Source organism: Palaemon carinicauda, chromosome 1 (assembly GCF_036898095.1).
Source record: "Palaemon carinicauda isolate YSFRI2023 chromosome 1, ASM3689809v2, whole genome shotgun sequence".
Lineage (NCBI taxonomy): Eukaryota > Metazoa > Arthropoda > Malacostraca > Decapoda > Palaemonidae > Palaemon > Palaemon carinicauda.
This window is the reverse complement of record NC_090725.1, coordinates 264630304-264644589: the sequence shown is the minus strand read 5'-3', so window position 1 is coordinate 264644589 and position 14286 is coordinate 264630304. Positions and strand designations below refer to the sequence as shown.

The 14286-nt window shown below is 48.7% G+C and overlaps 1 protein-coding gene across 3 annotated transcripts in view; it reads right to left on the bottom strand.

The window, feature by feature from the left end:
* Window positions 1-14286, bottom strand: part of mahj (LisH and WD40 domain-containing protein mahjong) — a 193984-nt gene that overhangs the window by 102689 nt on the left and 77009 nt on the right. For all 3 annotated transcript variants that reach the window (XM_068390118.1, XM_068390129.1, XM_068390122.1), the window contains 2 exons: window positions 10186-10653; window positions 8773-8939 (listed from right to left, as the gene is read on the bottom strand). In XM_068390118.1, the coding sequence (XP_068246219.1) occupies window positions 8773-8939; window positions 10186-10653 (635 nt within the window). The remainder of the gene's footprint in view (window positions 1-8772; window positions 8940-10185; window positions 10654-14286) is intronic.

Sequence of the window (14286 nt, the reverse complement as noted above, 5' to 3'; positions counted from 1 at the left end):
TTAAATACCTCGAAGGCTCTAAAGATGCCTTTGAGAAGATAATCCAATTCAGAAGTACAGTAGACCAGAGAATCTTGGTCTTCCTCATGGCCGACCGACAAGGAGCGTCTACTAGGCTTGAGAAATCTCCCTGGGCAGAGGCAGGAACTCCCAAGCCGAGAACTTCTCCCGTCTTGTACCAGATACTAGATCTCGATGCCAGTCTAGTCGGAGGAAAAGCGAAACCTGCCTTTTCTTGGTCCTTCTTAGACTCCATCCAGTCTCCCATCATCCTTAGAGCTCTCTTCGATGACCGTGACAGAACCATCTTGGTAAAAAGAGACTTCTTCGACGCCTTCCCAAGCATGAATTCTGAGGGTGGTGAATGTGGAGCAACGGGCACAAAAGAATCTGGAAACTCGTCATTAAAAACTTTCATGAGTTTCTTAAGATCTACTGAAGGCTGAAAAGACTTAGAATCTTCTCCTTCTGATAAATCCTCAAACAATTCAACAGGGGAAAGGTGATCATCGATGTTTTCCTCGGACAAGGCCCTAACAGAAGTAGCGACGTCGTGCTTATCAAGATACGTGTCATTAAGGTCCTGACTTCTGGCATCAAGAGACCCCAGATCATCGCGTCTGTCGTCTTGTTGACCTAACGCTTGACGCTCGGTAAAACGCTCGCGATCGGAACTAAAGCGTTCTTGATCTCAACATCCAATTAGACTAGTGTCATCACGAAGTCGGAGGCTCTCATGTTCAATGTCATACCTTACTTCTTGACTCCCGACATCACGTAAAGTAGATCTACGCTCGATGTCATGCTCTGTAAGACGCTCGACGTCGCGTCCTGCTTGACGCTCGACGTCCCGTCTGGTTGCTTGCCGCTCGACGTCGCGTCCGCTCGACGTCGCGTCTCGCTGGACGCTCGACGTCGCGTCTCGCTGGACGCTCGACGTCGCGTCTCGCTGGACGCTCGACGTCGCGTCTAGCAGGACGCTCGACGTCGCGTCTCGCTGGACGCTCGACGTCGCGTCTCGCTGGACGCTCGACGTCGCGTATAGCAGGACGCTCGACGTCGCGTCTAGCAGGACGCTCGACGTCGCGTCTAGCAGGATGCTCGACGTCGCGTCTAGCAGGACGCTCGACGTCGCGTCTAGCAGGACGCTCGACGTCGCGTCTAGCAGGACGCTCGACGTCGCGTCTAGCAGGACGCTCGACGTCGGGTCTAGCAGGACGCTCGACGTCACGCTTTGCTGGACGCTCGAGAGCTCAACGTCACGCTTAGTAGGACGCTCGGCGCCCCGTTCTGTAGGACGCACGACGTCACGTCTAGCAGGATGCTCAACATCATGTTTTGCTGGACGCTCGAGATCACGTTCTGCAGGACGTTCAACGTCACGTTTAGGAGGACGTTCGGCGCTCCGCTCTGTTGAACGCTCGACGTCACGTCTGGCCGCTTGACGCCTGGCGTTACGTCTGGCCGCTTAACGCCTTGCGTCACTTTTGGTTGCTTAATGTTCGGGGTCAAGATTATGTCCGCTTTCCTTATGAGGAATAGTCTCACGACATTTAACGGGAGAGATGTAAAGGCGATTATCACCAAGAACCTCTCGACTAAGTGCCTTACGCCGCTTGGCGTCCAGAAGAGAAGCTTCCTGACGTTCAGGATCCAGGCATGCTACTCTCTTATTGTCCGTAGATTGATACATTTGCATGAATGAAGAGAGTCTCTGTTGCATCTCTTATAGCATGTTAAAATTTGGGTCAACTCGCTGTGATACAGGAGACGTCACGTCAATCACGAGTTCGTTATCCACGCCGCTCAAAGAACGTTCAGAGCGTCCAGAGGGCGATAACCAGTCTGACGGCGGAGGAAGAGCATGAACTGAGGTCATGCCCAGTTCAGACAACTGACCAGCAACTGTAAGAACTGGACGTTTCTTGACAGAAACCGACGTCCTTGAAGGACGTTTGGCAGGAGAGCTCTCTTCGGAAGAAGGAAAACGCTCCGGACTGCTCCAATGGCTACATCCAGGAGCTTGGGGGGTAGTAGGACGCGGATCGACTTTGTCCATTTTCCTCTTAAGAGGTCTGGAAGCTTGACGCCAGCCTCTTTCAGGAACCGCGTCATCCGAGGATGATGAAACACCTGAAACCTCACATTTCCTATGGTGAGGGCGAGCGTCCTGAGAAACGTCAACAGGCACGCCAGAGTGGACGTCTGCTTGGGAGCTAAAGCCTCTCGTTTCCTTTCGTCGTTCGACATTCATTCTCCCAGGGGTTGGGGAGCTTGGAAGAGGTCTAAGACTATGAGAACGACAGGCCCGAGCAGGCGCACCCTCCACTGCACTTTTAGCACTGTCACATTCTAACTGTTTCACATCGGACATCAATTGCGTTTTATCCGCAGCGAGCGATTCAACCCTCGCGCCCATAGCTTGAATAGCCACCATCATATCCTTTAGCGTAGGCTCATTAGCAGTAACAGTAGTGGGATCTGAAACCACCACTACAGGGGAAGGATTAGGTTCGGTGACACGGGAAGAGGAAAAGTCTCTAGAAGAACGAGAAGAACTTCGTCTCAGCCTATCTCTCTCTAGTTTACGAGTATAGCGGTCAAACTCAAGCCATCCATTCTCAGATAAAAGAATGCATTCGTCACAATGATCACCCAACTCACATACTTTACCTCTGCATTTAACGCAGATCGAGTGGGGATCAATGGAGGCCTTAGCTAATCAGGTCTTACACCCACTCACACACAATCTAAAAGTTAAAGGAGGGGCGGCCATTTTGAATATTAGAGAGAGAGATCAACAGCAAGGGTCAAAATATCAAAATCCAAAAGTAATTCAAGAGTATCCAAAAGAAAATCCAAACAAGCGAGAGTCAACACCAAATTATTATACATCACCAAAGCAAACTGCAATAAATCAGGTAAATAGCGAGTAGAAATATCCAATGATGTTGCCGTAATAGCGGCGACAGGGAAGATCTGAGGAATCATGGAATGGTTCCAGGTACCTCGCTAGGGGCGCGCAGGTGGTACACCTGGCTACCCAAGCGGCGATTGGCGCGAGTTTTGAAATTTCTGCCGTGACGTCAGGGACGTAAGCTATATATATAACTAACGGCTAAGTCAGATGTTTAAAATTGAGTAACTGTCTTAAAATCACAAATTTTTAGTAATTTGTATTTTTCCTAACATACTTACCGAGAACTACTTTCTTAGGAGTTACCTGGAACCTCCTCTCAACCGACCAGAGTTTTGTGTAATTTACCCTACTTCCGTTTTCTGAGATGGTAGGCCTAGGCGGAAGGATACGTGCCCTGAGGGCAATCTCGAGGCAGGCCTCATGTTAGCTTGGGTCTCGACCTTCAGTAAGTTCTTGAAAACAATAAATACCAAATATCAGTGAGGCGGCACTCGGGGAAGGAAGGGAGGGCCATAACCCGAAAGTAGTTCTCAGTAAGTATGTTAGGAAAAATACAAATTACTAAAAATTTGTGATTTGTTCCAACACAGGGACTTACCTCGAACTACTTTCGTAGGAGACTTACACTTTAGGAGGTGGGAGTGCCTACCTGACCTAGACCCAACTAACAGGATTGACATGGACCTAGATAGGAGACTAGGTACGGAAGGATAAGGAAACTGGATAGTAGGTCAAACTACACAAAGAGCTCATATTAGTGTTTAAGTACTCACCCTTCAGAATTCCCAGTTGGTGTGCTTGATGAAGACGCTGTATATTCATGGCTTGTGCAGGCCTACTGGTCACGAACTCCAAGGGAAATAAAGAGTAAAAAGAAGACAATGGGAAGGGAGAAAAATCGCACCTGTGTCTGTTGGTTTTGATACCCGCGATTGAACCTGGGGCTTGGGCCGTTAAATCGGTTGGAGTGCGGAGATGACTGTCCCGATAGAAAAACCATCTAGAGACTTCCTCGTACACTCCTTGAGGTAGTGAGACGTGAACGTAGATTGGTTTGACCAGGTGCCTGCTCTGAGGATCTGTGCTACTGCCATGTTCTTCTCAAAAGCCATAGAGGTACTAATACCCCTAATGTCATGTGGTCTGGGTCTTCCTGGTACTGACAGACCAGCACTACTGTATGCCTTGATGATCACTTGTCTGAGCCAAAAAGAAATGGTATTCTAGATACTTTCTTCTTAACAGGACCCGTGGAAACGAATAAGTTCTTTATACCTAGACGGAGGCTGGCCGTCCTCTTCAGATATTTTCTTATGGTTCTGACGGGGCACAATTTCAAGTCCTCCGGATTACCTGATCTAGTCATTGCCGGAATCGAGAAACCCTCAAACTTAGGGTCCCAGACTGATGGGTTCTGTGTTTTAGCCACAAACGAAGGTACGAACTTGAAGGAGATATTGCACCAACCTCTTGAATGTTCTACTTCATAGGATAACCCATGGATCTCGCCCACTCTCTTCCCTGAAGCCAAAGCTAACAAGAAGACAGTCTTAAGCGTAAGATTCCTATCCACTATATCTTTCAACGGTTCGAAAGGAGGCTTACTAAGCATATCAAGGACTCTAGCTACATCCCATTGAGGAACCCTGGAGGCATAGGGAGGACAGGATTGTTCTAAGCTCTTGACGAGCATAGAAATATGTCTAGAAGCACCTAAATCAATTCCTTTCAAGAGGAAAACTTGGCCTAGAGCGGCACGCACTCCTTTCACCGCTGGAATTGACATACCCACCTCATCCCTGAGGTGGACGAGAAAGTCCGCGATGTTCGGGATCGAGGCTCCTAAGGGCTTGATTTTTCTTGAGGCACACCATCTTGTAAATGTTGCCCATTTTGCCTGGTATACTGCTGTTGATGACTGTCTAAAATAACAAGACATCCTGTCTGCTGTTCCTGCCGAATATCCCTCTCTCCTCAGAAGGCGCTGGATAACCTCCAGGCGTGAAGACGAAGGGACTGAGGATTCTCGTGGAACCTTAGAAAGTGTGGTTGTCTCAGGAGGTCTGGCCTGTCTGTTAGGGGCCACGCAGGAAGACACGCCAGCCCTCTTAGATCTGCGAACCACTCCGAATCGCTAGGACCGACTTCGGAGTGTCCATCTTGAAGCCGGTGTTGTACCCGAATTGTTGAGGGCTGAAAGGACTCCAGAACCCTGTCGCTTTCTCCACCAGGAAGAGCCTGTTGTAGAACCCTGGACTCGGTTTCCGACTGGTTCTACTGACCCTTTCGCCAGCATTGCCGAGCCTTCTTCCTGCAATATTGCTACTCTCCAGGGGTCTCTGGATGCCAACCACTCCCCCTGTTGATCTGGGATCCGAGGTGGAGGTCCGCTAGGAAGGGAAGCTTGTACCCCTCCTTTAGTACTGCTACGGTCCCCGGATCCGCTCCGTGGTCCCGCCAAGCTTGCCAATATCGTTTGAGGCATCACCCCACCTGAGGCGCCCGCAGGAGTAGGGGGGCCTCCCCTCCTAACTCCTTCAAGAGCCGCGGCCTGAACGCCCTCTCCTGGAGTCTGAGTAGGAGGGTCTGAAGGTTAACTGAGGAGTCGAAGCTCCCCTACAGGGAGCAAGGCAAGGGAAAGATTATGTGTGCCAATTTCTACATCCGAAGGGCGGACGGAGCCGAAGAGGCACTGGGCAAAGGTGCGGGGCTCCCTCTCCAGCAGCCACTGAGGCAGGCACTGGAGAGGCATTAGCCCCGTTCGACCCGCTCGGGGAAAAACCACTCTGCCTTCGTCATGGATGGGGCCGTCATGGGCCTACCCCCTCCCGGGGAAATCCGTGGGGTATAAGTACCCTGCCAAGTCAGCGGCCTCTTCTGATGCTTGGATGGGGCTGGCCGGGACAATGGCAAGGCTGGCCCCATCACGGATGGAGCCGCCGGAACGGAGGTATCCGTCATGGGTGTGTCAGAGGCCACCTCCAATGCTTGGATGGGGCTGGCCGGGACGATGGAGCGGCTATCTCCATCACGGATGAAGCCACTGGGACGGATGTACCCGTCATGGGTCTACCCCCTCCCGGGGAGATCCGTGGGGTTTAAGTACCCTGCCATGTCAGCGGCCGCCTCCGATGCTTGGACGGGGCTGGCCGGGACGATGGCACGGCTGGCTCCATCACGGATGGAGCCGCCGGGACGGAGGTAGCCGTCATGGGAGTGTCAGCGGCCACCTCCAATGCTTGGATGGGGCTGACTAGGACGATGGCACGGCTGGCTCTATCACGGATGGAGCCGCCGGGACGGAGGTAGCCATCATGGGTGTGTCAGCGGCCACCTCCATTGCTTGGATGGGGCTGGCCAGGACGATGGCACGGCTGGCTCCATCACGGATGGAGCCGCCGGGACGGAGGTAGCCGTCACGGATGTGTCAGCGGCCACCTACAATGCTTGGATGGGGCTGACCAGGACGATGGCACGGCTGGCTCCATCACGGATGGAGCCACCGGGGCGGAGGGAGCCATCATGGGTGTTTCAGTGGCCACCTCCAATGCTTGGATGGGGCTGGCCAGGACGATGGAGCGGCTATCTCCATCCCGGATGAAGCCACTGGGACGGAGGTAGCCGTCATGGGTCTACCCCCTCCCAAGGAATCCGTGGGGTGTGAGTACCCTGGCATACCAGCGGTTGACCACGAAGCCTGAATGGAGCAGTCGTGGTACCGGGTATGGATGCCATGCTGCCAGGTCGATCCAGCGGCTACCTCCGCTGGAAGGATGGAGCTCCTGCGGATATCCATGGAGCCACGGGCTTCCCCGTGCTGGCTGGTTGGTTCCTTCGTTCAGGGCTGGCCATCGAAGGACCGGAGGCCGGGACAGGGCTGCCAGTCCGAAGGGGCGACTCTCTCCGCTGGGCGGGAGAAGTCGGAACTTTCGCGGGCTTATGCCTGTCGACCGAGACCTGGCTGTCGAAGTCTTGGAGGCTGGGACACGGTTGCCAGACCGAAGGGGAGACTCTCCGCTGGGCGGAAGGAGTCGGCACCCTCGTGGACTTATGCCGGTCTGCCAGAGCCTGCTGTAGGGTTGCCGGGGTTCACGTCGAAGGGCGGGCATCACCGTCGGAACGGGGGCCTCCGTCCTGGGTCCACTGCGCTCGTGCCGAGCTAGGTGGCCTTTGGAGGACTTATGCCGGTCTGCCAGAGCCTGCTGTAGGGTTGCCGGGGTTCACGTCGAAGGGCGGGCATCACCGTCGGAACGGGGGCCTCCGTCCTGGGTCCACTGCGCTCGTGCCGAGCTAGGTGGCCTTTGGAGGTCAGGACTCGACTGCCAGACCGAAGGGGCGACTCTCTCCGCTGTGCGGATGGAGTCGGACCCTTCGCGGACTTACGCCTGTCGACTGGAACCTGCCATGATGAGTCCCTCCGTCGGGTGCCGCTGCTGAGCTTCCTCAGCGCCCCGTCTTGGGAGTCTCCTTCTCGGCGACGTCCTCGGCTGCAGAAGTGACTGAAAAACACGCCAAAGAGGCTGGAGAAGAATTAGGGACATTTTTCCCCACATGGGGTCATCAGAGGAGACGTGGTCTGCTTGCACCAGGACTCCCTCTCCCAACACACTCCCGCCCCTCCCTCGAGCCCCTCACTCATCTGGAACGATGCCACAACCCCACTATCCTGAAGATCAGACTCTTGGGGAAGGGCCGCGGCCCTCTTCCCCACAACGGACTTACCTCGTCCCCTACTCTGGGTAGGGGAGGGTGGTAGGGAAGCTCTGTCAGACGAGACGCCCGGCGAAGCAAGGGGGGAAGGGGCGCTAGTCTTCTTAGGCGACCTCTTCGTCGCCTACTTCTTCTTGGTGCTATACCGCACCCACTCCGACTCCTGGGGAAGAGCAATGGGCACTTCCCCACAACTGACTTACCTCGTCCCCTACTCTGGGTAGGGGAAGATGGCTGTATAAAGAAGCTCCATTCAACGAGGCATCGGGAGAAGTAAGCGGCGAGGAGAGGCTCGTCTTCCTACGAGACCTCTTGGACGCATTCTTCTTGGTGCCGAAGCGCACCCACTGCACCACGTTCCAGGACTCGCACTCCGGACACGTGGCTGTAGCACATAAGCTGCCCCTACACGACGAACACAGAGGATAAGGGTAGGAAGGATGATTTATTGTTAATTTGTTCTCTTCAGCTATTTATTTCCTTATCTCACTTCCTCACTGGGCCACTCTTCCCTATTGGAGCCCCCGGGCTCAAAACATCTTGCTTCTCCAAAAAGGGCTGCAGCTAGGATAGTAATAATAATAATAATGGGTCCACATGGGGACCGCGAAAGACACAAAAGGGGGGTCGGGGACACAGGGTCGCACTGGGTAAGGAGAGAGCGGCGAGATGTTATCACGACGCGACCAGAGAACTTACTGGAGATCAAGACCTGAGCAAGTATGCTCTCTGACCTGTGGGATAGCCTCAGGGCATGTTCCACTCCACCTGAGGTTACCCCTCATAGAAAACGGGACTAGGGTAAACTACACAAAACTCTGGTCGGTTGGGAGGAGATCCCAGATACTCCTAAGAAAGTAGTTCGAGGTAAGTATTCTGTGTTGGAACAATCATAGTTTTAAAACTTCAACATGCAATACACAATTTCGTTTAGTAGCAATGAGACAAATGTAAATAATTAGTAACTTGAGTTTTTTCTTCAGTCAAATCAATAGTCAAACAGGAAACCATATTCATAAATATATACTATAAAATAAACTATAACAGCAATTATGCCTCAACTTATTTACATAGGTACGCTTAACGATGTATTCAAACAAAAATTCTCCTAAATGAACTTATAAAATCCAATCTGCACTTACTTTGGACTGAAAGATTCATTGAGCACCATAGCTACTAATTGAAGCACCAATTGAAGGCCTTTCAAAGATACAAACTGCTCCACAGGCTTCCAACGAGCGCGAATTGGCAAGTATTCCAATAGGTGTTCAATGTTTTCTTCCACTACCTCAGTTGCAACATTCACAGCCTGAAGTAAGGTAAATTCTAATACTGTAATAGTGTATATACATCAGATTAACAATTACTTAATTGCATATAAAATAAATCTCCGCAGTGAACCAAGTTTTAGCTATTCTAAAATAAACTGCTCTGAATTTCTAATATACCTAGAAAATTTCTGAAATAATTGTAGGGTTCTCTACTGATGACTGACTATAAATCTTCAATCTCATCTGGAGAGAAAAATAAATAACCACAAGAAAGAGTAATGACCTGCGGGCTAGTAATAAAAATTTGTTTGTGCAGGCACTCAGTAAGGGAAATATTTGAATGTTATTGTTACTTTACAAGACAAAAACTAATTTCCATGAAAAATAAATATACAGCAGTACCTCGGTTTAAGAGTTTCATTACTTCTGAGAGTGAACTTGCAACCTACAATGCTCCTATTCTAAAAGTCCACGAATACATATATACACTCATTTTTATAGATTTTGTAATGGTAATTATTCAACAATTTATAACCCCAACATTAGAAATGACTAAAATTAATATAATTTACAATGAAAAACGGAAATAATTGGCAAATTACCTAACATTTTACCTTAGAGGAGACTAGTGACTGGTGAGAAGAGGAAGAGGAGGAGGAGGTAACTGCTTGGAGGAAGAAGCTCTCTCCAAACTTAGTTCTGGTAAATATTGGGGGCCCTCTCTTGAATGATATTCACTATCAGTAACTAAATCACTACAATACAATTAATGGACATTTGGTTTTCTTTTATTTTACAATCTTTTGTTCAATTTTGGTAAGGAACCTAACTAGTGATGACTGCATTTGCCAATTCTTTAAAATGGCATGAAAATGGGGTAAAAATTATGTGAAGAGAGCATAGGTAGTGTATAGGCACTGTGTAACTGATTTTGTGCTTGTTTCATTAGCACTTGTCCATAAAAAATGCCCATACAGTGCAAAATATTTGCTTGCAGACTGATGCAATAATCGTAACCTTACTCAAATTTGTATGCTCATATTCAAATCTACTCAAAACCAGAGGTACAACTATATCTGCATTCGCACAAATATTAATAGGAATCCAAAATAAGTTGATAATAAAAATAAGCAAAACACGGGAGTCAAGGAAACATGTGGGGGGAATATATTTTTACAACAATATACAATTCAAATTTGCACGGTAAGATTGGTTATAGGCAATTTGGGGGATGTCAGTAGGGGAAGTTGTGAAAATGTTGTGTTAAGAGAGAGGGCTACTTACCTTGTAAGAAGGCATGGAAGGTTGTTGCACAGCACCAATTTCTTTACACAATCTCTGAAGGCTCTGGACCTTCTGAGACAAATGAGCTTCAAAGTAATGCTTCAGACTAAGGCACACTTGTTTGACAGTTTGCCACATCATCGCTTCATTTGGTTCATCTAGAATATCTTGTTCCCAAACATCTTGGAAGAGAGACAATGTGGACAGCATGTTCAGTACTTTTCTCAGTCCATCTTGTTCATCAAACCTTTCTAGGATGCCTCTAAATCGGAAAACCATTCCAAAAAACATGACAGCATGTGTCCTAGAGGACTGATGGGAGCATTCTAATAACCACAAAGCATAACGGATCAGTTCTGAAAGCACCTTATCTGGTAGCAAACATATTCTTTCTACAGCCTCTTCACAATATGCCAAATACCACATACAAAGAGCAACACCATCAGCAGGAAGGGAAGGGCGAGGAACCTGTAATAAAGATTGATTAATGAGAAAAATACACATGAAGGGACATAAACTTCTATGTACACTACAATACACAGTATATACAAAATGATCAAATGAAAATGCTTATCCAAAAGCTTTTCATTGTTAACAAAATATATGGATAATACAGTTATCTAATATCAACACTAAGGCATTCTGACAACTTTTTTAATTTCAATATGATATTTTAATTATAAAATAAATTTTTGAATATACTTACCCAGTGAATATATAATAGCTGCAACTCTGTTGCTCGACAGACACATACATAAAAACTCGCCAGCGATCGCTATACAGGTTGCGGGTGTGCCCACCAGCGCCAACTGTCGGCCAGATACCACTCTCGATGTAAACAAAACCTCAATTTCTTCTCATCCCACTGCGTCTCTAATGGGGAGGAAGGGAGGGTCGTTTAATTTATATATTCACCGGGTAAGTATATTAAAAAATTTATTTTATAATTAAAATATCATTTTTAAATATTTAACTTAGCCGGTGAATATATAATAGCTGATTCACACCCAAGGAGGTGGGTATAGACCAGAGTTAATTATGTTTACATCGTATAAGCTAAGAGTTTTTTATTTCATTTTGACAGTTATCAATATAACAAAACCAAAATAAATAGGTACCTGGTAAGGAAGTCGACTTAGACGATTACTCTGCCTTGTAAGTACGTCTTCCTTACGGAGCCCAGCGATCCTCTTAGGATGCTGACAGACCCCCAGGAGCTGAAGTATCAAGGGCTGCAACCCATACAACAGGACCTCATCAAACCCCTAATCTGGGCGCTCTCAAGAAATGACTTTGACCACCCACCAAATCAACCAGGATGCGAAAGGCTTCTTAGCCTTCCGGACAACCCAAAAAAACAACATTAAAACATTTCAAGAGACAGATTAAAAGGATATGGAATTAGGGAATTGTAGTGGTTGAGCCCTCACCCACTACTGCACTCGCTGCTACGAATGGTCCCAGTGTGTAGCAGTTCTCGTAAAGAGACTGGACATCTTTCAAGTAAAATGACGCGAACACTGACTTGCTTCTCCAATAGGTTGCGTCCATGATACTTTGCAGAGATCTATTTTGCTTAAAGGCCACGGAAGTTGCTACAGCTCTAACCTCGTGCGTCTTAACCTTAAGCAAAGATCGGTCTTCCTCACTCAAGTGTGAATGAGCTTCTCGTATTAACAATCTGATAAAATATGACAAAGCATTCTTTGACATAGGCAAGGATGGTTTCTTAACCGAACACCATAACGCTTCAGATTGGCCTCGTAAAGGTTTAGTACGAGCTAAGTAGAACTTAAGAGCTCTAACAGGGCATAAGACTCTTTCTAGTTCATTGCCTACGATCTCCGATAAGCTAGGAATATCGAAAGATTTAGGCCAAGGACGAGAAGGTAGCTCATTTTTGGCTAGGAAACCAAGCTGCAGAGAACAAGTAGCTTTTTCTGACGAAAACCCGATGTTCTTGCTGAAGGCATGAAGCTCACTGACTCTTTTAGCCGAGGCTAAGCATACCAGGAAAAGAGTCTTAAGAGTGAGATCTTTCAGGGAGGCTGACTGTAAAGGCTCAAACCTGTCTGACATGAGGAATCTTAGGACCACGTCTAAATTCCACCCAGGTGTAGCCAAACGACGCTCCTTAGAGGTCTCAAAAGACTTAAGGAGGTCTTGCAGATCTTTATTGTTGGAAAGATCTAAGCCTCTATGCCGGAAGACCGAGGCCAACATGCTTCTGTAGCCCTTGATAGTAGGAGCTGAAAGGGATCGTACTTTTCTCAGGTATAAGAGAAAATCAGCTATTTGGGCTACAGAGGTACTGGTCGAGGATACGGAAACTGACTTGCACCAGTCTCGGAAGACTTCCCACTTCGATTGGTAGACTCTGATGGTAGACTCTCTCCTTGCTCTAGCAATCGCACTGGCTGCCTCCTTCGAAAAGCCTCTAGCTCTCGAGAGTCTTTCGATAGTCTGAAGGCAGTCAGACGAAGAGCGTGGAGGCTTTGGTGTACAGTACCTTCTTTACGTGTGGCTGACGTAGAAGGTCTACTCTTAGAGGAAGACTTCTGGGAACGTCTACTAGCCATCGAAGTACCTCGGTGAACCATTCTCTCGCGGGCCAGAGGGGAGCAACTAACGTCAACCTTGTCCCTTCGTGAGAGGCGAATTTCTGCAGTACCTTGTTGACAATCTTGAATGGTGGGAATGCGTAAAGGTCTAGATGTGACCAATCTAGGAGGAAGGCATCTATATGTATTGCTGCTGGGTCCGGGACTGGAGAGCAATAGATTGGAAGCCTCTTGGTCAGCGAGGTTGCAAAGAGATCTATGGTGGGTTGACCCCAAGTCGCCCAAAGTCTCTTGCACACATCCTTGTGGAGGGTCCATTCGGTTGGAATTACTTGACCTTTCCGACTGAGACAATCTGCTAGGACGTTCAAGTCGCCCTGGATGAACCTCGTTACTAGGGAGATGCCTCGATCTTTTGACCAGATGAGCAGGTCCCTTGCGATCTCGTACAAAGTCAGTGAGTGGGTACCTCCCTGTTTGGAAATGTACGCCAAGGCCGTGGTGTTGTCCGAGTTGACCTCCACCACCTTGCCTCTAAGGAGATTCTCGAAGCTTATCAAGGCCAGATGAACCGCCAAAAGCTCCTTGCTGTTGATATGCATGCTCCTCTGACTCGAGTTCCACAGACCTGAGCATTCCCGACCGTCCAGCGTCGCGCCCCAGCCCAAGTCTGATGCGTCCGAGAAGAGAACGTGGTTGGGTATCTGAACTGCCAGGGGAAGACCCTCTCGTAGGCTGATATTGTCCTTCCACCAAGTCAGACAAGACTTGATCTTTTCGGAAATCGGGATCGAGACCGCCTCTAGCGTCTTGTCCTTTTTCCAGTGAAAAGCCAGATGGAATTGAAGAGGACGGAGGTCTAGCCTTCCTAGTGAGACAAATTGCTCCAGGGATGACAGCGTTCCTACCAGACTCATCCACAGCCTGACTGAGCAGCGTTCTTTCTTCAGCATCTTCTGGATGGAGAGCAGGGCTTGATCTATTCTGGGGGCCGACGGAAAAGCCCGAAAAACTTGACTGTGAATCTCCATCCCTAAATACAGAATAGTTTGGGATGGGACCAGCTGTGACTTTTCCAAGTTGACAAGGAGTCCCAATTCCTTGGTCAGATCTAGAGTCCAATTGAGATCCTTCAGACAGCGATGACTGGAAGAGGCTCTGAGAAGCCAGTCGTCCAAATAAAGGGAGGCTCGGATGTCCGATAAGTGGAGGAATTTTGCCACATTCCTCATAAGCCTCGTAAACACGAGAGGAGCTGTGCTTAGGCCAAAGCACAGGGCCCGAAACTGGTACACCACATCGTCGAAGACGAATCTCAGAAAAGGTTGGGAGTCTGAGTGAATGGGGATGTGGAAGTAGGCGTCCCTTAGGTCTAGAGAGACCATCCAGTCTTCCTTTCTGACCGCTGCTAGGACTGACTTTGTGGTCTCCATGGTAAACTTCGTCTTTGTGACAAAGACATTCAGAGCACTGACGTCTAGCACCGGTCTCCAACCTCCTGTCTTCTTTGATACTAGGAAGAGACGGTTGTAAAACCCCG